The sequence below is a fragment of the Artemia franciscana genome, chromosome 10 (genome assembly GCF_032884065.1).
Source record: "Artemia franciscana chromosome 10, ASM3288406v1, whole genome shotgun sequence".
Classification (NCBI taxonomy): domain Eukaryota; kingdom Metazoa; phylum Arthropoda; class Branchiopoda; order Anostraca; family Artemiidae; genus Artemia; species Artemia franciscana.
In genome coordinates, this window is record NC_088872.1 from 24,516,668 (window position 1) to 24,542,659 (window position 25,992).

Below are 25,992 nucleotides of genomic sequence, written 5' to 3' on the forward strand. Positions count from 1 at the left end.
GTACCCCACCATTCCTACGACACACAAAGTGTTATCCCAGACCCGGTGATAAGAACATTTCCTGGATATATCGCTTGCCAGGTGTTATTTCTTAGCAATACTCCGAGCGCACATATCCAACCACTCCTACGACACCCATAACATTATCTCAGCTTCCGATGATAAGATCATTTCCTGGAAAAACTTCGTGAATGCTAGAATATTTGATGTAAAAGAATGGGAATTTCCCCTAGATAATTGTATAAATTGAGTTTGATCAAACAACATGTCTAAAAGGGATTTTGATGAGGACTGTAATATACAAGAGGTTTGTAATCTATGTATTTTTTGCTGTATGCTTAGTGGACGGGAAATGTTTTTCGTACAGCTTTGGTTTATCAAAAGACATTTACAATCGCTCTTAATTACCGAATTTATTTATATCATCGTTAGTTTTGAAAACACCCCTCCCTACTACCCATTCTCAAACATTTGAAATCGTTTTTTTTTTATTGATTTTTGTATTATTATTTAAGGATTAACGATATTGATTATTGATTATCGATTTTTGATTATTGATTATTGATTATAGATTGTTGATTATCAATTATTGATTATTGATTTTTGAGAACTCGTCATGTTTTTCTAAACATTCATGTTCTATTTTCTTTCATTATTGTAGACAACGAGGGAACATAAATGTGTATTAAAACTATACTTTTATATTCCAGACCAAAAATTCAACAAAAACACAACGGTATGATGAATTTAAATTTGAAGATTTTTTGGGGGAAGAAACCCAACCATGCAGAGATGTCAATGATAGACGTTATACTGGCTATAGTCAAGAAAATTCAACATCCTCAAGAATTTACCAGCTCTTCAGATTAAAACGTAAGAAGAATTGAATTTATCCTCTATCTCTTATGTGTATATATGTGTGTATGTGTGTTTGTGTGTGAGTGTCATTAAAAATTATTATGCATCTATACCAGATGATATGAAAATAGAGGCTATTAAAATATTTTTTCGGCTTAATAAAACCGTGTCATTCCAAAAAAACTCGCTCTCTCTCTCTTTCCCAGCTTACACCTCAAACCTCATATGAAACACACACACACACACACACACACAAACACACACACAGACACACACACACACACACTCAATCAGGTTAATAAAAAAACATTTCAAAAAAGAAAATAACTTCTCATTCATTTTTATGTAAACCTATTTGAAATATCGCCGCCTTCAAGTCAAGGGGCCAGCAACCTCTATGACGGCATAGAGATGCCCATATTGACACCACCATTGCAACTTTAAGATAATCTTCATATCAACCCAGATCAGACCCCAGATTGTCTTGATAAGCTTTTAGTGGAATCTTTTGGTGAGGTAAGTGGTATTTCACTCCAAAACTTTTCAACGGGGGGTATCGCCACAATCAAATACCTTTGAGCACCAATGTGTATCAGAGTATGGGCTGACTGGTGGTTTGCTTGTCTCACTCGCTATACCTTTGTGTCTGAAACGATGTTTTTTATCCCGTGTCTGTCTCTGTGTGTTTTTGTGTCTGACTCTGTGTGTGCTTGTAAGTGTTTTGTGTCTCTTTGTGCCTGTGTATCTGAGCGACTGTTTTCTTCTCTTTCTCTTTCTCTCTTTCTCTCTCTCTCTCTCTCTCTCTAACTAAATGGTCCTTGCAAATCCTTTTAAAAGTCCAAACGATTGGCATCTCTGTACTGAAGGAGATAGGAATTTCCAGAACTGATGACAGGCAATCAGAGGGTTGAAATCTGACTCTATAGTAGGGTTAAGAAGAATTCTGATATTTTGGAAAGAACTAAGGCTCTGTGGAGCTGAATTAGAAATAAACACAGGAGTTGTTTGATGAGATTTTAGAAGATTGCAATGAAGCTGATGAATAACTAAAAAAGCACAAGAAAGAATGTAGCTAGACAGTAGAATTAAGAGTGTTTTTTTCTGAGGAGCGTTTGGTGTTCATAATCTGACGCCGTGATTTATTATCAATGACAGATAGTGACCACAGTGTATAAGGAAAACTAGACATCCATACAATGGGGCATTACGAAAGGTATGACTGGACAAGGCAGACAAAAATAAGCATCATACTAGATCCAGGAAATTTGTATTCAAGTTTTCTAATGATACCCGTACTCCATTAGACCTTTAACCTAATCATGGATATATAGTGTCTAAACAAAAAGTTTTCATCAAGCAGGAAACCAAGAAACTGGATCACCCGATACTATGCTCTACAAAAGGATCCTTGTGACACCTGAATTTGTGTAAGCTGAGGGAGAGCTAAACCGATTCGAAAACAATAAGAAAATGTGACTTATCAACAATCAAGGCCAAGTACTTTGCATCAAAGGAAGATCTTATTCTCTCGAATATGGCCACAAATTTAGACCTGATATCACATTCCGTCTTTCCAAGGGTCCCAAGATGGTGTTATCCGCAAAAGCAACGATAAAATCTTCATTAAAAGTAGCATTGGAACACGTAGAAGCATCAGGATGAAACAGCTTGCAGCTTTCTAGAGGCCAGGTATTTTTCGCTGGCGAAATCAGACCATTAACATAAATCAGAAATAGATCCCGGAGGGATGGCATAATACACGTCAGAAGGGATCCAGAAAGTGTATCGATTGAAATAAGCCTACTAAAAAGATATATAAAACGTGTAGAGGATTGAAACAGCATTTACATTTAAAGGGTTTTTCAACAAAATCATCCATTTTTTAATAAAGTTCTTTTTAGTTAAATGTACGAAAGGAATGTAGGCAGAGGGGTTCTTACAGGTGTGCAGGGCTTGTGCAGCCGTGGGCCTACGCTGGGCCTGACGCTATGGTCATAATGCAGCGGGAGTAATATTAATTTAGTCCCCAGCGGGACCAGTAACAATTTGTTTTTTTATGGTTCAGTGGCAACATTGTGAATCAGGGCTAAAAAGCTCTAACAAAGAAGGTTTTTGACTGTGTTATATAGCTGAACCCGCTCCATATCAAGTGGGACCCCACATTTGAGAACCCCTGCCATACATTCCATGGCTTTCGCTGTAAGGCTCCTCACGAAGTCACAAATTACTTATATGATTGTAGTACATAACATATTTGGCCCTTTTAGCCTGGGACCACTTATAAGCAGAGCCCAGTGTGTTACCACCCCCAAAAGCCGCACCACTTTCCACCCCAAAAGTCGGTACTGGCTATTGGAGGGCTTGGAATCAGAAGTCCATACTAGATACCAAGGCCAAAAATCATCTACTATGAAAATTAATTTTGATATATCAGTAGCGCACTATTATGGCTTCTGGGCACACCCGTAGGGGGTATACTATTGGAGCTAGTAGTCTCACAGGACGTTGCAACGCTCATATGAGTCTTTTACTATGCTATAATGCACCATGTAACGGTATAGTACACCTTTACATTACGTAATAGGGGTTTGTTTTCTTATGAAAATTGTTGCAGGTGGTTGTTACGTAATAGGGGTTTGTCTGATCACGCAAATGATTTCTTTGGTTATTACGTAATAAGGAATGTTTACCTATGTTGAGGGTGACACAATATTGGAATTTATATAGGAATGATGCAATATCGCGTGATATGTTAAACTTCAGGGTTCCGTAGAGAATCCCCCACTTGTAACTGATCTTGCCACAAATTTGGGTGATACATAATGATGGCACATGCGTGGTTGTAACGTAATGAACATACGCATGTGAGTTTTTCGTAGTAGCAGTGCACAACTTCCAGGAAACTTTCCAGAAACAGTTGAATAATAAACTTGAAAGTTTAAAATTTGACAATGTGGAAGATGGTTTGAAAAATTAAAAAAAAAAATTAGTTAAGGTGCCCATGGTGTCTTAGGAAAGAAAGTTGAGACTACATCTAGGAATATTAGTGAAAAAGCTTTATGTTTAATAGATGGGAGAAGGAATTTGTGCAAGGTTTATTTGAGTGATAGACCATATGAACACAAAAGGAATGTAAAGAAAGTGGAGAAATCATTAAAATATGAAATAAAGAAGTTTGAAGTGGAGGCCGTGGATAAAATTGCCGAGTATCCGGAAATTGCAGGTAGACGACACAATAGTAAAATATTGTACTGGCATGCTAATAAATTGAGAGGGGGTAGTTAATCTGGACTCGTCCCAGTTAAACATACGAAGGGGCCACAATTACTGATAAGGAAATAGTTAAAGAGAGATGGGTGGAACATTTTGAGAATGTGCTAAACCGAGATAAAATTGAAAGAAAAGATATAGAGGAAAATGAAAAAGGTTATGATTCCTTGGATATGAAGGAAGATTTGTTTTGTGAGGATAAATTTGCGACAGTCCTAAAAGGATTAAAAATAGTAAGGATCCTGCTGCTGATAGTGTGGTAAATAAATTTTTTAAATATGGTGTCTCTGAGGTTAGAAATAAGCTACTGAAGATTATGAAAATGATTTTTGAAAAAGAGGACTTACCCAACGATTTTACAAAAACCTTAATTAAACCACTGTATAAGAAAGGTGACAAGAGTGAGTGTCATAATTATTGAGGCATTACTCTGGTCTCCGGAGGTGGCAAATTATTTAGTAATATAATACTTTATAGACTGAGAGAGGCTCTTAACAAAGTGCCTTAGTTTTCAAACATCTTTGGTCTTCAGTTTTATATATTATGAGCAAGCGTTTGATTCTGTTGATAGAAGAGCCTTAGCAAAGGCCTTTTCCTTATATGGCATACAAGACAAATACATTAAAGTCATTAATGCTATGTATGATTATAATGCCGCTGCGGTTAAGGTAGAAAATGAGGTTAGCAGCTGTTTTTGTATTAAACCCGGAGTTAAGCAAGTTTGTGTTCTCTCCGCCTTTAGGTGGGTTATTTTAATGGGCTTTGTCGTAACGAGCACAGGAAAGGCAATGGGAGACCACGGAATCAAATGAGGAGGAAAAATTCCCTGGACTTAGATTATGCTAATGATTTAAGCATTCTAGATAAAGGTGTGATCAAAATGAATAGGTTTTTAGAGGTTTTGCCTGTTCATTGTGGTAGATTAGGTTTGAACATTAATATTAAGAAGACTAAGTTACTAAGGCTAGGAATAAGTGAATGTGAAAAGGTGACGTTGGCTAGCGAAAAGATTGATCAGATGGTCTGCTTCACTTACCTTGGTAGTATTATTTGTAAAGACGATGGGAGCAGTGAAGGTTTTATAAGTAGAATACCCAAGGCTCAGGGTGTTTTTTCACAGTTAAAAAAGTTTGGAAAATAGGAAGACAAGTCTGCAGACTAAAATTAGAATACTGGAAGGTACAGTGGGGACAGTGGTTAAAAAGGTAGTGGTCGGTAAGGCACGAGCACTCAGAAAAACGGGTGAAGATTTACTAGATGTTTTCAGGAGAAATTGCCTTGTTCCTGTGTCTGTCTTTCTGTGTCTGAATCTGTGTGTTTGTAGATGGTTTTGTTTCTCTTTCTCTCTTTATTCGTTTGTCTGAGTGGATCTTCGCTTTTCTCTCTCTCTACCTCATTCTCTCTCTCGGTGCCTATGTCCAAGCAGGTGATTGCTTGTCTCTCTCTCTCTCTCTCTCTCTCTCTGTGCCTGTGTTTTTGAAAGGGTTTTTTTTGTCTGTTTGGATTTCGGAAAAATCCAGCTCATATCTCTCAGACTTTGGTAAAAAGTCTATTAACCTATTTTACATCCTAATATACCAGCTATTAGCCGACTGGTCTCTGATAAATCCAAAAAACCGGTGGTAGCAGTGAAGATATTAAAAATAGAATAACCAAGATTCAGGGTATTTTCTCACAGTTAAAAGAAAGTTTGGAATATTAGGAAGATAAGTCTGCAAACTAAGATTAGAATATTGGAAGGTGTAGTGAGGACAGTGGTCAAAATGACAGTGGTCAGTGAAGCGCGGACGCTCCGAAAAGCGTATGAAGATTTACTAGATGTTTTCCAGTGAAACTACTCACGGGTTGTTCTGGTCACCCAGCGGACTGACCGTATTTCAAACAGTAGGCTGTACGAAAAATGAAGTTCAATCCAGCTTTTTAGGGCTAAAATGAAACGAAGATTGTGATGGCTAGAGCACGTTCTGCGGATGAAGGATGCGAGCTTGCCAAAGATTATTCTTTTCGGCCAAACGTCTAAGACTAAACGGAAAGCATGTCGTCCTTTTCTGGGGTGGGAGGATGTCACAAAGAAAGATTTAAAAGACATGGGAGCTCCCTGAGAAGGTATAAAGAGGCAGGCTTGGAATAGATTGGGATGGAAGAGGAGTTTGCGTAGCTGTGTTGGCCTCAGGTGGCTTGGTGCGCTGGTGAGTTTTTAGTAGTAGTAATAGTAGTAGTGTTACCGCAAGTAAACGAATGATGTTACCGTATATGCTACTGATTATGAAGCAGAAGCCTCATTACTTACTTTAATAATAATAAGGAAAAATGTCAACTTATGCTTTTGTTTCAAAATGGGTCAAAAATTTCAAATTTCTTACTATAAGGAGAGTAACCTGGAACAACGAACGTTTTTTCGCTAGCATATGAGACAAAAAACACAGACAAAGTCAGACGCACATAGACAAAGAGTTAGACACACACAAACACAAAGACAGAAACAGACATGCGAAAGACATGCAAACAGAACCTCAGTCACAAAGGCACGGTGGAGAGAGATAAAAAATAGTAACAAAAACACAAGGTTAGACTCAAAAACACAATAAAACACAGAAAGACACAAAGACATGCAAACACACGCCAAGACACACAGAGACGGTGGGGGAGAGACGAAAAACAAACACAAAAACAAAAAGTCAGACTCGCAAACACAGAAACACTGAGTCAGACCCACAAAACACGAACCCAGACACAGAGACATGCAAGCAGATGCTCAGTCACACAGGCACGGAGGGAGAGAGACAAAAACACAGAAAAAACACAAAGTTAGACACACAAACACACAGATTTAGACACACGAAAAATAAAGACAAACAAAAAAACATCCAAACAGACGCTTAGTCACACAAGCAAGATGCGAGAAAGACAAAAACAAACACATAACAATACGAAGTCAGACACACATAACACACAGACACAGATCCATGCAAACAGACACACAGCCACACAGACACGGAGGAAGAGAGACGAAAAATACAGAAAACACAAAGTCAAACACACAAACACACAGAGTCAAACACTCAAAACACAAAGACAGACACAGAGACATACAAAAAGAAGCTCAGTCACCTAAGCACGATGGGAGAGAGACAAAAACGTAAATAAAAACACAAAGTCAGACACACAAAACACATAGGCAGACAAGGAGACATGCAAACCAATGATTAGTCACACAAGCATGGTGGGGCAGAGACAAAAAAAAACAAAAAAACACAAAGTAAGACACACAAACACATAGTCAGACACAAAAAAACAGAAAATCAGATACACAAAGCCACAGAGTCAGACATACAAACACACAAATACAGACATAGATACATGCAAACAGATGCTCAGTCACATAGGCACGATCTGGAAGAGACGAAAACACTCACTAAAATACAAAGTGATACCCGAAACGCACACAAACCTACTGGGTTAGACACACAAGGACACAAACAGAAAAAAAGACATGCAAACAGGCGCAGTCAAACGGATACGGAGGGGAAAGACAAAAAGCATACACAAAAACACAAAGACAGACACAGAGACATTCAAATAGACCCTCAGTCACACAGGCACGCTGGGAGAGAGCACAAAAAACACACAAAAACATAAAGTCAGACACACAAACACACAGAGTAAAAAACTCAAAACACAAAGACAGTCTCAGTCACACAGGCGCAGTGGGAAAGAGACAATAACACAAAGTCAGACACACAGATTCAGACAAACAAAAACATAAAGACAGACACATAAGCATGCAAACAGACACTCAGTCACACACGCACGATGGGAGAGAGAGACAAAAAACACATAAAACACAAAGTCAGACACACAAATAAACAGAGTCGGACACACAAAGACAGACACAGAGACATGCAAACAGACGCTCAGTCACACAGGTTCGGTGGCAGAGCGACAAAAGACACAATTAAAAACACAAATTCAGACACACGAACACACAGAGTCAGACACACAAAACACAAAAACAGAGATAGAGACATGCAAACAGACGCTCAGAACACAATCACAGTGGGAGAGAGACAAAAAAACACACAAACATAAAGTCAGACTCACAAAACACAAAGACAGACACGGAAATAAGCAAACAGACGCTCAGTCACACAGGGGCGATGAGAGAGAGACAAAAATCAAATACAAAAACACAAAGTCAGACACATGAACACAAAGAGTCAGACACACAAAATACAAAGACCGACACAGGGACATGCAAACAGACGCTCAGTAGCACGGGCACGGTGGGATAGAGAACAAAACACACACACCAAAAACAGAAAGTCAGACACACAAACACACAGAGCCAGACACAAAAAACAACACAAAAAAAGACACAGAGACATGCAGTCAGACGCTCAGTCATACAAACAGGGTGGGAGAGAGACAAAAAAACACACACAAAAAATCACACACAAACACACAGAGTCAGACACGCAAAAGCACAAAGGCAGACATAAACATGCCAACAGACGTTGTCTTTTCTTCTTCCTAGCGTGACTGTGTGACTGAGTGTTTGTTTGCATCTCTCTGTGTCTGTCTTTGCGTTTTTGTGTCTCTGACTCTGTGTGTTTGTGTGTCTGACCTTGTGTTTTATGTGTGTACTTTTTTTTCTCTCACCCTGCTTGTGGGAATGAGCGCCTGTTTGTATATCTCTGTGCCTGTCTTCATGTTTTTGTGTGTCTGACTTTGTGTTTGTGTATCTGACTTTGTGTTTTTATGTGTGAATTTTTTGCTCTTTCCCAGCGTGCCTGTGTGTCTAAGCGTCTGTTTGCATGTCTCTGTGTCTGTCTTTGTGCTTTTGTGTTTCTGACCTTTTGTGTTTGTGTCTCTGACTTTGTATTTCATGGGTTTTTTTTTGTCTCTCTCCCTCCGTGCTTGTGTGACTGAGTGTCTATCTGCATGTGTTTGTATCTGTCTTTGTGTTTTTGTGTGTCCAACTTTATGTTTTAGTGTTTGTTTTTGTTTCTCTCCCACCATGCCTGTGTGGCTGATCGTCTGTTTGCATATCTGTGTGGTTGTCTTTGTGTTTTTGAGTCTGACTTTGTGTTTGTATATATGTATTTTTTGTTTTTCCTTTCTTCCAGCATGCCTGTGTGACTGAGCGTCTGTTTGTTGTCTCTGGGTCTGTCTTTTTGGTTTTGTGTGTCTGACTCTGTGTGTTTTGTTTTTGTTTGTCTGACAATGTATTTTATGCGTATTTTTTATGTCTCCCTCCCACCGTGCTTTTGTGACTGAGTGTCTATCTGCGTACGTCTGTATCTTTCTTTGTGTTTTTTTTGTCTGACTCTGTGTTTTGTGTGTCCAACTTTGCGTTTGCGTTCGTGTTTTTGTGTGTCTGACTCTGTATGTGTGTGTGTGTGTTTGTATGTATTACCTCTGTTTTTGTTTTTCTGACTCTATGTGTTCATGAGTCTGACTTTGTGTTTGTGTGTGTGTGTGTTTTGTTTTTCCTCTCTCCCAGCGTGCCTATGTGACTGAGTGTCTATTCTAATATCTCTATGTTTGTCTTTGTGTTTTTGCGTGTCTGACTCTTATTTTTTTGTGTGTTTGTGTGTCTGATTTTGTGTTTTTTTGTATGTTTTTGTCTCTCTCCCACCTTGCTTGTGTGACTGAGCGTCTCTTCGCATGTCATTGTGTCTGTCTTTGTATTTTTGTGTGTGTGGCGCTGTGTGTTTGAATGTTTGTGTGTCTAACTTTTTATTTTTATTCATGTTTTTCTTGTGTCTCTCCCGCCATGCTTGTGTGACTGATTGACTCTTTGCATTTCTCTGTGTCTCAATTTGTATTTTCGTGTGTATTGTTTTCGTTTTCTGTCTCTCTCCCAGATTGTGTCTGTGACTGAGCGTCTGTTTACGTGTTTCTGTGTCAATCTTTGTGTTTTTGTATGTCTGAATCTGTGTTTTGTTTGTCTGACTCTGTATATTTTCTTTGTTTTTCGCCTCTTTCCCACCGTGCTTCTGTGAATGAGTTTCTATTTACATGTCTTTGTGTCTGTCTTTGTGTTTCGTCTGTCTGACTCTGTGTGTTTGTGTGTTTTGTGTCTAACTTTATGTTTTTTGCGTGTTTTTTGTCTCCCTCTCACTCTACCTGCGTGACTGAGCGTTTGTTTGTATGTCTCTGTGTCAGTCTTTGTATTATTTTTTTATCAGACTTTGTGTCTTTGTGTGTCTGACTTTGTCTTTATATATGTGATTTGTCTCTCTCCCGCCGCACTTGTGTGACTGGTCGTTTTCTTTGTATGTCTCTGTGTCTGTCTTCGTTTTTTGTGTGTCTGATTCTTAGTGTTAGTGCGTTTGTATGTCTGATTTTGTGTTTAATATGTGTGTATTTCCTCTGTTTTATCGTTCCTGAGTGACTTCGCGTCTGTTTGCATGTCTCTGTGTCTATCTTTGTGTTTTTGTGTGTCTGACTCTCTGTTTTTGTGTTTGTGTTTTTTTATCTCTCTCTCTCTCTCTTTCTCTCTCTCTCTCTCTCTCTCTCTCACTCTCTCTCTCTATCACCGTGCCTGTATGAGTGAGCGTCTGTTTGCTTGTCTCTGTGTATGTCTTTTTGTTTGTATGTGTCTGACTGTATGGTTGCGTTTTTCTGTGTCTGAATTTTTGTTTTATGTGTTTTTTATTCCTGTCCAACCGTCCTTTTGTGACTGAGCGTCTGTTTGCATATCCCTTTATCTGTCTTTGTGTTTTTTTTACTCTGTCTGTTCATGCATTTGTGTGTCTGACTTTGTGTCTTTTTTGTGTCTGACTCTGTGCTTTTATGTGTTCGTGTGTCTGACTTTGTGTCTTGTGTGTGTCCGACTCTGTGTGTTCATGTGTTTGTATGTCTGACATTGTCCTTTTGTTCGTCTGACTATGCGTTTGTGTTTCTGACTTTGTATTTTTGTGTGCGTATTTTTTGTTTGTTTTTCCTCTCTTCCAGTGTGCCTCTGTGACTGAGTATCTATTTGCATGTCCCTGTATCTGCCTTTTTTGTGTCGGACTCTGTGTGCTTCTGTGTCTGACTTTATGTTTTTATTTGTGTTTTTTGTGTCTCTCTTCAAGCGTGCCAGTGCGACTTAGTGTTTATTTGTATGTCTCTGTGTCTGTCTTTGTGTTATTGTGTGTCTGACTTTGCTTTTTGTGTTAGTCTGTCTGACTATGTGTTTGTGTTTTTCTGTCTCTTTCCCACCGTGTCAATTTGACTGAGCGTCTCTTTTATATCTGTGTATTTGTCTGACTCTGTTTGTTTGTGTATGTGTGTCTTACTTTGTGCTTCTGTGTGTGTGTTTTCGTCTCTCTCTCACTGCACCTGTGTGACTTAGCGTTTGTTTGCATGTCTTTCTTTCTGGCTTTGTATTTTTTGTGTGCCTGACTTTGTCTTTGTGTGTGTTTTTGTTTTTTCTTTCTCCTAGATTTCTTAATAGTAGTAGAACAATTGTATTAAAAATAATAATTTTTATATAATAGCACAACAAAAGCGGAACTTGCGAGAATATGCTAAAAAAAATGAAAAAGAGTATGGAGCATGAGACCATTTACCAAGACAAACATAAAAATAAAAAAAAAGATTGCCTGTGTGACTAAGCGTCTGTTTGCATGTCTTTGAGTCTCTCTTCGTGTTTTTGTATATCTGACTCTGTGTGTTTGTATGTCTGACTTTCTGTTTTTATCTTTTTAATGTTTTTGTCTGTGTGTCTGACTTTGTGTTATTGTATGTATTTTTTTCTCTTTCCCAACACGCTTGTGTGACAGAGCGTCTGTTTGCATGTCTCTCTGTCTGTCTTTGGGGTTTTTTTTATGTCTGACTCAGTTTGTATGTGAGTTTGTATGTCTGACTTTGTGTTTTGTGGGTGTTTTCGTTTTTCTCCCACTCTGCTTGGGTGCCTGAGTATCTGTTTGCATGTCTCTATGTCTCTCTTTGAGTTTTTGGATGTCCGACTCTGTGTGTTAGCGCATTTGTGAGTTTGACTTTTTTTATATATATTTTTTTTGCCTCTCCTCCATCGTGCGTGTTGTGCTAACCGTCTGTTTGCATATGTCTGTTTCTCTGTGTCTGTCTTTGTGTTTTGTGTGTCTGAATCTTTGTGTTTGTGTGTCTGACTTTGCTTTTTTGTGTGGTTTTTGTTTCTCTCCCACCATGCTTGTGTGACTGAGCATCTGTTTGCATATCTTTGTGTCTGTGTTTGTTTTTTAGGTGTCCGACTCTGTGTGCTAGTGTATTTGTGTGTCTGACTTTGTTTTTTGTGTGTTCTTTGTCTGTCCCTTACCATACTTGTCTGACTAAGCGTCTGTTTGCGTGTCTCTGTGTCTGTCTGAGTGCTTTTTGTGTTTCTGAATCTGTTTGTTTGCATGTCTGACTTGTTTATTTTATACGTGTTTTTGTCTCTCTCTACAGCCGTGCTTACGTTAATGAGCATCTATTTACAGGTCTCTGTGTCTTTTTTTGTGTTTTTGTGTTTATTTTTTGTCTCTTTCCCATCTCCCCACGGGCCCTGAAGAAATAAGTAACGTGGGAATGCGTCATCCTTAATACTGGTAAACATTCCCTACGATGTAACATACCCATGTACTATAGTATTACGTGACATCCCATGTGTGCGCCATCATTACGTAACAGTCACGTGTGCACCGTCATTACGCAACGCCCAAGTTTGCGCTGCCATTACGAAAAACCCACGTGTACGCTGTCATTACACAAGACCCACGTGTTTGCCGTGCTTAGTTACAAGTTGCAATTCCCAACGGGCCCCTAAACTATAGCATGTCACGCGGGATTTCTCCATTTCCAATAAATCTACCAAGTCACACAAGATTTCGTCACCCTCAACATAGGTAAACATTCCCTATTGCGTAAATACCAAACAAATCGTTTGCCTGAGTAAACAAACCCCTATTATGTAACAACAATCTGCATCCACTTGCGTAAGTAAACAAACCGTAACTTACATGTGTACTATAGCGTTTTAGGTGCGCTATAGTATTTTGCAGGACCCAGGTACACGTAATAACGTCTTGAGGGACTAGTAGCTCCAATAGTATACACCCTATGGGCGTACCCGGAAGCCTTAATAGTAAACTACTCATATTAGATTCTCCAGCTGTGGTGCTAGGGAACTGCTGAAGTTCACATTTAGTAAGAATCATTTTTGTTAAGTTGGCTTCTTACGCCACCTTGAAGTCAAGAGATGGGAGATTCAGTTCCGACCATAGACTGAATCTAAGTTTAGCAGCAATCTTGGCACACTGCTACCATTACTAGCTAGACAGGCTGTATACCTCCCTTCACGATTTTCAAACGATAGTGGGATTAGTTGTCCCTCACAATGTGTAAGTTTCTCACTTTCAAAGAATTTTTTACCCTTGTCGTGGGACTATGGGCAAAATATACTTTTTAACAAACGACTATGCCATCCATTACCATACTCTGTGGCCAGTGCTGCTACCGTGATACGTACGCCACAAGAATTTCCTTTGGATTGGCAAACTTGTTTAAGCCCTAAGAATTGAATAGCAACTCTTATGAAAGATTCGGCAAGGTTTGTAGTTGAATCGATTAAAAGGCTAATAGCCTTACGTAATACCTTTCTAATTTTTTTCATTAAATGCAAGCGTCACAGCTCTATGGACCCTAGAAAACTTACCTTCAACAGATTCAGATTTGCTACTTCCTGAGGAAAATTTTTAGAGGTCATCAAAATCGTGAAAAGTTGCATTCTCTATTAGACATTTTGTTTTTCAATATTTCCACCATCATGGTGGGCTGTTTCTATAGCCCCACTAAGGCTCTATGTGAGGTTTCAGGTGCAACTTTTAGTAAGAATTTAAAATAATCCCATTCTTGATAATGTCTTGAAAAGGTTTATGCTAGTCACATTTTTGTGACATGGCTGGCGCACTTGTGATTTATTACATCTTTTCCACGGGGCCGCATGCTCTATAATGCGTTGATATACTCTTGAATCCCCATACCCGAAAAATCTGAGATTCATGCATGGACAAACTAAGTGAAAAACCCTTTATGATCATGTCCTGTTCCATTCCCAAAGAAGAACCGTACCACTTCAGATAGCATAAGTGATCTTGTGGTGAAGCCATGTGCTGATAGTGTGGTAAATGTGTTTTTTAAATATGGTGGCTCTGAGGTTAGAAGTAAGTTATTGAAAATTATGAATATGATTTTTTTTTAAAAAAGGGGAAGTAGGCTATCTAGCCATTTTGGGAAAATCAAAGTCGAACCACTGTATAAGAAAAGTGATAAGAATGAGTGTGGTTATTATAGAAGCTTTATTGCATGTAGATTGTTTTGGGTACACGGTTGACTGACCGTGTTTCAAACAGTAAGCTGTACAAAAAGTGGGTTTCAATCCCTTTTTCTAGGGTTATAACGAAAGAAAGGTGATCGCAAAGGCATATTCTGCGGATGAAGGATGACAGAATGTGGAAGATAGTATTTTCCGGGCAACCATTTATAGCTAAACGAAAAGTGGGTCATCCGCGGTTGGGATGGGAGGATTTAGCAAGATTTAGCAAGTAAAGCAAGATTTAAGGGAAATGGGAACTTCTTAGGAGGGGGTAAAGAGGGAGGCTTTGAATAGGTTGGGATAGAGGAGAAACGTGCGTAGATGTGTCGGCCTCAGGCGGATTGGTGCTGCAGAGAGTTGTTAGCAATAGTAGTAAAAGAGCAAACATAGCAGTTTTTTCTGACCTTGATTTTTTTTCACTAATACTTGAGTCGGGAGGGGGGTGCTTCAATTATTTTTTCCCTGTCACCATCAACCCCAGGAACAGCTCTGTAATAGGGATGGGGAGTTGCAGTATATGTTGTTGATCACATCTCAAGGAAACGTCCTAACAAAATAGCACTAGTACTATAAAATTTATTTTTCTAATTACCGTGGTCGTTTTTTTTTAACAATGCACTCACCTGATGGGTCACTCAGATGGTTGCCGGAATAATTCTAGGATATATAAAAAAAAAACTCGATTAAAAAAATTTTTACTTAATAATCGCAGTGTGTTTCTATTAATCACAGCATCATCTTTCCTTACACTGTTAACCACATTTTAGAGTATCTTCTAATAATATTTTAATCTAGAAACTATATTGAAATCTTAGCAGATAAATTTTTCGTTAGGTCAAGAATGTGACACTAAATTTATTGATCTCACTTTCACTTTTGTTGGTTTGACATTATAAACAAACTGTTGAAGAGGAATAAGTGAATAAAAACAAACAGTATCAACGAAGTTAGTTTTTCCTGAACTAGTCAAGGCATTAGATCCAATTGTAACGATAAAGATTATTATACTTGGAAAAAGCGTGAATGTCAAATCTAAGAGTATATTTATTTTTTCCCAAGCTAATTCTGAAAAGTTTACCCGTATTGGGTAAAATTTCAAAATGGATGAATAGAAATAAGCGTACATGAATAAGTTAATGAAATATATATTAAGAAATTAAATTTGGATTTGAACAATTTTGGACAACTTTGAACAGGACAATATCAAGATAAATAAGGTATTTATATCTTATAGCCACCCCACAACCACAACATCACCACCCCAAGGTTTTAGTGTGACAGAACCGGTTTCTTTCTGTATTTCAGTATGTACTGGGTAATAATCAGCTTAGCGCGAGAAAGTGTATAGACACTACTAGGCATATTTTAGTTAACTATTTTAGTTGGCGTTTTTGTTAGGTTATGCTACATTCGAAAGCATGGTCCTGCTTTCCATAATTCTATGTTGTAGTTTCCACAATTTGTTACACAAGTACTTCATTTTTATCATACTGAGGCATAATTCATTAGGATTAGCCTAACTTCACTCAGATGAAGAACTTCAGTGGGGTTGTTGTAGCATATAAGTACCAGAAGTAATTCCTTTTGTTCAAGAGTCAAAGTACATCGAATTGGACATCCAGGATTAGATACTTTTTGAATTGTCCTGTGTATTGCTTTATCTCCTTTCTTCCGTTTTATTATAGCACTTCGTATATACCAAGTGACATATAGCGATCGCAAATTCTGTCGGTCTGTCGGTCCGTAGGTCTATCTGTCGGTCTGGGTTTTACTAGTTGAGGCACTTCCAGATAAGCTAGGACGATGAAATTTGGCAGGTGTATCAGGGACATGACCAGATTAAATTAGAAATAGTCGTTTCCCCCACTTGACCATCTAAGGGGGTGGGGGACGGATAATTCCGAAAAACTAGAAAAAGGAGGTATTTTTAACTTACGAAACGGTGATCATATCTTAATGAAATTTGATATTTAGAAGGATATCGTGTCTCAGAGCTATTATTTTAAATCCCGATCGGATTTGCTGACATTCGGGAAGTTGGAGGGGGAAACCTAAATCTTGGAAAAGACTTAGAATAGGATCGGGATGAAACTTGGTGGGAAAAATAATCACAAGTCCTAGATATGTAACTGACAAAACCGGACAGGATCCGCTCTCTTTGAGTGAGTTTGGGGGGGGGGGGTATCCGGAAAAATTAGAAAACCTGAGATATTTGTAACTTACGAATGGATAATCAGATCTTAATGAAATTAGATATTTAGAAGGATCTTGTGCTTCAGAGCTCTTATTAAAATCTCGACTAAATCTGATGACAGTGGAGGGAGTTATTGAGGTATTGAGGGAGTTTGGTGGAGGGAAATTGAGGTATCTTTATCTTACGAATGGGTGATCGGGTCTTACTGAAACTTGATATATAGAAAGATCTTATGTCTTGGATGCTTCATTTTCAATTCGAATCGGATCGGATAGGGGCCGGAGGTGGGAAACATAAATCTTGGAAACAGGAAATCTCGGTAAACGCTTAGAGTGGAGAGATCGGGATGAAACGTGATGGAAAGAATAAGCACAATTTCTAGATACGCGATTGACATAATTGGAAGGACTCCGCTCTCTTTCGGGTAGTTGGGGGGATGTTAATTTGCAAAAACCAGAAAAAAATGAGGTATATTAACTTAAGAAAGGGTGACCGGATCTCAATGAAATTCGATATTTAGAAGGAACTTATGTCTCAAAGCTCTTATTTCAAATTCCAACCAGATCTGGTGACATTGAGAGGAGTCGGAAGGGGAAACCAGAAATCTTGGAAAACGCTTAGAGTGGAGAGGTCGGGATGAGACTTGGTTGGTAGAAAAATAAAATGTCGTAGATACGTTATTAACTAGTTTGGCGTAACCGGACTGGATCCCCTCTGTTTGGGGGAGTTAGGGGGCCCAGCGCTTTGGCGAGTTTGTTGCTTCTGGACGTGCTAGGACGATGAAAATTGGTAGGCGTGTCAGGGACCTGCAAAAATTGACTTGATAAAGTCGTTTTCCCCAATTCGACCATCTGAGGGGCTGAAGGGAAAAGAAAAATTAGAAAAAACGAGGTATTTTTAACTTACGAGTGGGTGATCGGATCGGATATTAATGAATTTTGATATTTAGAAGGACCTCGTGTCTCAGAGCTCTTATCTTAAATTTCGACCGGCATTAAGCCTCTGATTTTCCTTTTAAGTCAATCTATTGATTCTTATAATTTTGCTAGAGTTCATGCCATATGAGCTATAGGCTCTTGGCTTTTCCGACCTCGTCACAAGTGCCATATGAGCTCTTAGCTCTTGTTTCTCATAATGAAGTTTGTTAAATCACATAGTCCGATAAATCATAGAGAGAAATGCTCCAAACCAGTCTTGTTAAGAACTTTCGCCTTGTCAGACTGCAAGACAAAACCGTATATTGTTACCATCCTTAACCCCCCACTCTAGAGGTGTTGCATCCATCCTTCATATCTGATCTGCCTTTATTTTTTGAATGAGAAAATAATGAGTCATACCCCATCAAGCGGTAACAATTTTCCTTGTTCGATCAAGTTGACATTATTTTCAAACAGAAAATTATAAGCTATATGAAAAAAAAAATCTGGTACGGTGACTAAATAGATCTAAAATGAACATTATGATACAATTACCCTGTCTATTCGGTTGAAATAGTAGATTTCACTTAGTCGAAAAATTCCATGTTTTAAAAAAAAATTTTTCTATCTAATAAAAAAGCCTGAAGCAAAATTCAAAAATGTACTGCGGTGAATTTATATAAATAAATCTCAGCTATTGAATAATACCAAAATTTTCATCTTTTCTTGAAACTTTAAGACAGTACGCGGCCTATTTAATAAGGCCAAAACCATGCATGGGAAACATAAACCTAAAAAGCGGAAAAACTAAAAACGTGGGACGCTACTAATCGTTTTACATTTATTGATAACTGTTTACTTTTGTATATATTATACACAGCTTATTAGCAACAAATTAAGGATATTTGAGACCTGCACTCCACATCAAATTTTTGTTAGGACCGGGCATGATTTGAAAAAGGTAAGAAATTAAAGAAAGAAAACAAGTTTTTTCCAACATATATTAAAGAGCAGCATTAACACTTAAAGCGATCATAAATTGTTCCATATATGAGGGGGTATGTCCTCTCCTCAAGCCTTTCTCTTTATGCTAAAGTTTGATGTTATGTCCCAATTCTTTATGAACGATAGTTGAAACCAAGGTCGTTGCTAGACAAAAATACTAGGAGGGAGCGAGGAGTTTTTCCGACTTGCTGGTATTTTTACCGACTTGTTTTTATGGCACTTGGTATTAACCAAGTAACATATAGCAATCGCCAATTCTGTCGGTCTGTCTGTCGGTCCCGGTTTTGCTACTTTAGGCACTTCCAGGTAAGCTAGGACGATGAAATTTGGCAGGCGTATCAGGGACATGACCAGCTTAAATTAGAAATATTTTCCCAATTAAATTAGAAATAGTTTCCCAATCGTTTTCCCAATTTGACTATCTGGGGGGAGTGGGGGGGCGGTTAATTCGTAAAAAATAGAAAAAATGAAACATTTTTAACTTATGAGCGGGTGATGAGATCTGAATGAAATTTGATGTTTGGAATGATATTGTGTCTCAGAGCTGTTATTTTAAATCCCGACCGGATCTGATGACATTGGGAAGAGTTGGAGGGGGGAAACCTAAAATCTTGGAAAACACTTAGAGTGGAGGGATCGGGATGAAACTTGATGGAAAAATTAAGCACAAGTCCCAGATACATGATTGACATAATCGGAACGGATCCGCTCTCTTTGGGGTAGTTTGGGGGGGGGGGGTAATTCTAAAAATTAGGAAAAATGAGGTATTTTTAACTTACGAACGGATGATCGGATCTCAATGAAATTTGATGTTTAGAATGATATCGTGTCTTAGATTTCTTATTCTAAAGCTTGACCGGATCTGGTGACATTGGGGGGGGGGGAGTTGGGAGGGGGAAACCTAAAACTTGGAAAACACTTAGAGCGGAGGGATCGGGATGAAACTTGGTGGGAAAAATAAACACAAGTCCTAGATACATGATTGACATAAACGGAACGGATTTGCTCTCTTTGGGGTATTTGGCGGGGGGGGGGGTATTTCTGAAAAATTAGAAAAAATGAGGTATTTGTAACTTCCGAACGAGTGATCGGATCTCAATGAAATTTGATATTTAGAAGGATATCGTGGCTCAGAGCTCTTATTTTAAACCCGACCGGATCTGGTGACATTGGGTGGGAGTTGGGAGGGGGAAACCTTTTTACTTCGAAAACACTTAGAGTGGAGGGATCGGGATGAAACTTGGTGGGAAAAATAAGCGCAAGTCCTGGATACATGATTGTCATAAACGGAATGGATCCACTCTCTTTGGGGTAGTTGGGTGAGGGGTTAATTCTAAAAAATTAGAAAAAATGAGGTATTTTTAACTTACGAACGGGTGATCGGATCTCAATGAAATTTGATATTTAGAAGGATATCGTGTCTCAAAGCAATTATTTTAAATCCTGACCAGATCTGGTGACATTGGGGGAAGTTTGGGGTGGGGGAACCTAAAATCATGGAAAACGCTTAGATTGGAGGGATCGGGATGAAACTTGGTGGGGAAAATAATCAGAAGTCTTACATACGTAATTCACATAATTGGAATGAATCCAGTCTATTGGGGGGGGGGGGGTAATTCTGAAAAATAAGAAAAAATGACGCATTTTTAACTTACGAAGGAGTGATCGGATCTTCATGAAACTTTATATTTAGAAGGACCTCGTAACTCAGATCTCTTATTTTAAATCTCAACCGGATCAAGCATAATTGGGGGGGGCAGTTGGGGGGACCGGAAATCTTAGAAAATACTTAAAGCGGTGAGATCGGGATAAAACTGGATGGGAAGAATAGAAACCTGTCTAAGATACGTGACTGACATAACCGGACCGGATCTGCTCTCTTTGGTGGAATTGGGGGGGGGGGTAATTTTTTAAAATTGAGGTATTTGTAACTTACGAAAGGGTGACCAGATCTTAATGAAGTTTGATATTTAGAAGGATCTTGTGCTTTAAAGTTCTAATTTTAGATTCCGACCAGATCCTGGTACATTGGGGGGTGTTGGAGGGGGAAACCGGAATTTTTGGGAAACGTAAAAATTGAGGTATTTTTATCTTACGAATAGATAATTGGATCTTAATGAAATTTGATTTTTAGAAGGAATTCATGTCTCAGAGTTCTTATTTCAAATCCCGACCAGATATTTTGACATTGGGGGGAGTTGGAGGGGGATATCTTGGAAAAAAACTTGGAGTGGAGGAATCGGGATGAAGCTTGGTGGATAGAATAAACAAATGTCCTTGATACGTGATTGACAGAATCTTACTGGATTCGCTCTCTTTGGGGGAGTTGGGGGGAGGGGTTCAGTGATTTGGCGAGTTTGGTGCTTCTGGACGTGCTAGGACGATGAAAATTGGTAGGCGTATCAGGGTGCTGCACAATTTGGCTTGATAAAGTCGTTTTCCCAGATTCGACCATCTGGGGGGCTAAAGGGAGAGGAAAAGTTAGAAAAAAATAGGTATTTATAACTTACGAGTGGGTGATCGGATCTTAATGAATTTTGATATTTAGAAGGACAAATTGACTCAGAGCTCTTATTTTAAATCCTGACCGGCATTAAGCCTCTTATTTTTCTTTTTAAATCAATCTATTGATTCATAGAATTTTGTTAGAGCTCATACCAAATGATCTCTTGGCTCTTAGCTCTTCTCGCCTCGTCACAAGTGCCATATGAGCTCTTAGCTCTTGTTATCAATAGTTGGCATAATGTCTGTTTTGATTACGATACGTAAACTCACTGAACGGGTCGGTAAAACCTTTGAACTTACCGACCAAGATTGGGATTCTGGTATATGCCATTTCACTATTTTCATGCTCTTTTTTTAACCAGATTCAAAACTGTGGCACCATCTGTAAAATCACGATTGGAGTAAGTAAAATTGCGGCGTTTACAGCCCAAGTTCTAGATTTCTGTAGATGACATGTCAGTATTTTGTTGGTCTTTATTTAACCAAACAAACAATTTTTTGTGGTTCCACAAATTCATTTTTTTGTACCGAATGCCAAAAAAGTTTGGGGGACATCCCCTTACCCCATCTTTGACCACCCTGATTGAAATATAAATGTTGTCGAAATGGAGTTAGAAGCTTCTTTAAAGCGATAAAACCGCTAGTGTGATGAGTGAGGGGCTAGGTGGAGGCACCCCTCCCTACGCAGAATAATTTCTATTCGTTTTGAGTATTAACTATGCTTCTTACTTTAGTTGAAAAAATCTGTTTTTATTTCATTGTAAATATGAGGTTCAAGCCTTAACAATATGGGTTATCTGATGCATTTAATTGCGTAATTTAAATGAAACAGATCATGGTAACTAACTGTAGTAAGGAGCGACTCGGCTCAATAGTAACCAAAGCTCTAAGAAATTGATACCAATAGTTACATCAAAAGAATCGCATTTTTATGGTGATTTTAATTATATAAGTCTCATCAAGTTTAGTCTCACCTATCAAAAGTCACAAGTCTCAGAAAATTTGCCTTATTTTAGAAAATAGGGGAAAACACCCATTATGTAAACCAAAAGTCATAGAATTTTAATGAACCTCACACCATCAGATTCAGTATATCGAAGAACCTAAATGTACAAGTTTCAAGCTCCTATCTACAAAAATGTGGAATTTTGTAGATTTTGCCAGAACACAGATCACGGAGGCATGTTTTTTTCTCTAGGGGTGATTGTATCAACCCAGTGGTCCTAGAATGTCGCAAGAGTGCTCATTCTAATGGAAATTAAAAGTTCTAGTCCACTTTTAAGTGACCAAAACTGTAGGCCACCTAGGCACCCTCCCATGCTCAATTCTTCCCAAATTCACCGGATCAGAATTTTGAGATAGCCATTCTTTTCAGCATGGTCAAAAAATCTAACAATTATGTTTTTCGGGATTACTTAATCCCCCAGAGTCCCCGGAGAAGGGGCTGCAAGTTACAAACTTTGACCATTGTTTACATATGTTATAAATGGTTATTGGGAAGTGTACAGAGGTTTTCAGAGGGACATTTTCACATTGAGAAGGAGTTGTCAGGGACAGGGGCTACGTGGAGGAATCTTTCCATGGAGGAATTTATCATGAGGGAAGAGAATTTCCATGAAGGGGCCCCGGGATTGTCTAGCATTCAAACAATGAGAAAATCAATGACAAAAAGTTTGTTCAGCTGGAAGTAAGGAGTAGCATTAAAACCTAAAACTAACATAAATTATTACGTATATAAGGGGGTTTGTCTCCTCCTCAATACCCCACTCTTTACGGTAAAGTATTTTTAGTTATTTCAAACATTTATTATTCGGCCTTTTTGATTCTGGGGTTATTCTTAAAGAATTGGGACAAAATTCAAGCTTTGGTGTAAAAAGCGAGGTATTGACGAGGGGGCAAACCCCTAATGTACGTAATAAAAACATACAAATATGGAAGTTCGTTACGTAAGTTAATTCGTAAGTTACGTATATTTATCTATATATAATGATGTCAACGAATGTATTCAAGCCGAAGTAGCTGAGTTCCAGGTTCCAGCGTTATGTTGAGTTGGTTCCAAGCGTTATGTTCCAGGTTCCAGGTCAGAGAGGTTCTAGGTTCAAACCTTGGCTTTAGCATTAATACAAAAGAAAAAAAATAACTAGAAAAGGTAAAAACTACAAAAAAAAACTAAAAAGAAAATACTAAAAAAACTAAAAAAGCTAAAAAACTAAAAAAAAGGTAAAAAACTAAAAACTAAAAAAGAAAAATAAACTAAAAAAAAACAAAAAAGGTAAAAATTACAAAAAAAATAAAAGGAAAAAAACTAAAAACTAATAAAAAAAACTAAAAAACTAAAAACTGAAAAAGAAAAAAAAAACTAAAAAAAAATAACTAAAAAAACTAAAAATCGGGACACAGGGAATATAGATGACGACCGGGACACTCAAAGAGAAATTACAGACTGGGACACTGGGACACAAATAACGACCGGGAGATATAAATGACGTCCGGGACACTCAAAGATAAATTACAGACCGGGACACCGGGACACAAATGACAACCGGGACACCGGGACACAGGCAATGTAAATGACGACCGGGACGCTCAAAGAGAAATTACAGACTTGGACTCTGGGACACAAATGACGACCGGGATACTGGGAAGATAAATGACGACCGGGACACAGGGACACAACTACAAGGGGGATGACGGGGGCAGAGGAGGACATATAAATGACGGCGGGGACACAGGGAATGTTCGATTTGCAATCACCATCAACAAAGCTCAAGGGCAATCAATAGAATAATCAGGTATAGATCTGAATACGGATTGTTTTTCCCATGGACAATTTTATGTTGCATGTTCAAGAGTCGGTAAACCTGACAATCTATTTATATGCACAGACAATGGGACATCGAAAAATGTTGGATATTCGCAAGTTTTACGTAGTTAAAAACATATATATATATATATATATATCTTTCTATATTTACAGGTGGGACACAGGGACACAACTACAATGGCGCGTAACTAATATGGCGTGTAACGACTTACGCTCGCGGGGGGGAGCTTGGGGGGCGCGAAGTGCCACCCCAACAGCTAGTTACTAATAAAATGTTCGTAAAAAAGTTCTAATTGCCTTTTTAAGTAGCAAAATATACCTCCTCTCCCACCCCTTTTTTTTATCAAAATCGTCCGATCAAAACCATAAGAAAGCCATTTAGAAAAAAAAATAATATGCAAGTTTCGTTTTTAATTATTCATGTGCGGTGAGCCAAAACATGCATTAATCAAAAAACGTTCAGAAATTAAATAAAAAAATGCAAGTTTTTTTTTAAATGCAAATAGAGAGCGACATTAAAACTTAAAACGAACAGAAATTATTCTGTATATGAAAGGGAGTGTCCCCTCCTCAACGCTTCGCGCTTTACGCTAAAGTTTTTTATTGTTTTAAAAGGTAGAGTTGTGAGAAAGAGTTAAACTTTAGCGTAAAGAGTGGGCTCGTTGAGGAGGGACAACCCCTTTCATATACGGAGTAATTTCTATTCGTTTAAATTTTTAATGTCATTGCTTACTTTCAGTTAAAATGTTTCTTTCTATTTTATTTAAGTTACTAAGGATTTCGAGAATGTTCTCTTGCTTTTCCAAAGTCAGACACATTTTCTCAGGCTTTTAACTTTCAGTGGGTAGCTTTTAACTTTCAGTAGGTAGCTGGGTAGGTCTAAGTTATATATTAGGAGTCACGGTTGCAGCGGTAGTGGAAACCTAGTGAAGGACGAACCACGGCCCATAGTAACCAAACATTTAAAACATGTTAATAAAAACGGGCAATTGTCTGTGGCAGGTTTTTTCTTAGGATTTTTGCTATTTTTAGAAAGTCAGACACATTTTCTTAGGCTTGTAACTTTCGGTGGGTAGATTTCGGTGGGTAGGTGGCTGAGTGACAGGGTAGTTCTAAGTTATATATTTGGAGTCACGGTTACAGCGGTAGTGGAAACCTAGTGAAGGACGAACCACGGCCCATAGTAACCAAAAACTTAAAAACGCGTTAATAAAAACGGGTAAGTGTCAGTGGCAAGTTTTTTTTAGGATTTTTGCTATTACTATTCCAAGTCGCTTTAATGTTTAATATTTGTTGTATTGGGGAATTCAACTCTGGGAGCTACAGAAAATTAACCTCATTCAATATTCATGCATCCGCTTTTTCATGATACTTATCTTACTCTCAATTTTTTCTCTCTCTGCCTCTACCCCTCTCTTTTTCACCCTTCCCGCTTTCTCTCTGTATCCAAAAACAAGCTGATACGGAAAAGATTATAACACTAAGCAATTTCCCTTTACCTTAGAGCACGAGGAGAAGCGCAGTTGAAAAAAGACAGTAACAAAAGTAACAAGGTCCGCTTATCAAGCAACATTTTACAAAACTGACCAGTTGATTTTTGGCTCTATAATTCCAAGATCTCAGAACAAGTTTTCAATAAACCAAGTATCTGAAAAAACCTCGTGTCATAGGTGGGGTAATTTCCACAGAAAACTGTTTAACGAAAGACTTACATTATGGATTTTCCGACCCGTTCAGTATCCAAATTCATTATATATATAAATTAAATGAAAAAATTCGAAAAATTTTTATATTTTGTTTTAACACCCAACATACAGAAATTTGGTTGGAGGTAACATGTCGAGGAAAAGCTCACTAACGCAGGCTCTACAAAAAGGCACCCATTTGCTCTGGCACAACAAGAAACGAAAGATTGTATCCTTTATTTTAAAGCTGGCAATGGCCTAAATAGCTGTCAGTGACCTCTCTGTAAAAAAAAACTTGCAGAACAAATCCTGTGTATCTTTAAAGGCTACCCAATCTATAGCTGGACACGGTGTTTTCAGCAGTATATAAACGACAAAATTGAACTGGAATAGAAATTAAAGCTAAAGGAGGA

At 38.2% G+C, this 25,992-nt stretch overlaps 1 protein-coding gene across 1 annotated transcript in view; it reads right to left on the reverse strand.

Moving 5' to 3' along the window:
• Nucleotides 1-25,512, reverse strand: part of LOC136031956 (uncharacterized) — a 39,233-nt gene extending 13,721 nt beyond the window's left edge. Inside the window, exon 1 of the mRNA XM_065711968.1 lies at nt 25,394-25,512. Coding sequence (XP_065568040.1) covers nt 25,394-25,467 — 74 coding nt within the window. The 5' untranslated portion in view covers nt 25,468-25,512. The remainder of the gene's footprint in view (nt 1-25,393) is intronic.
• Nucleotides 25,513-25,992: the final 480 nt, after the last annotated feature.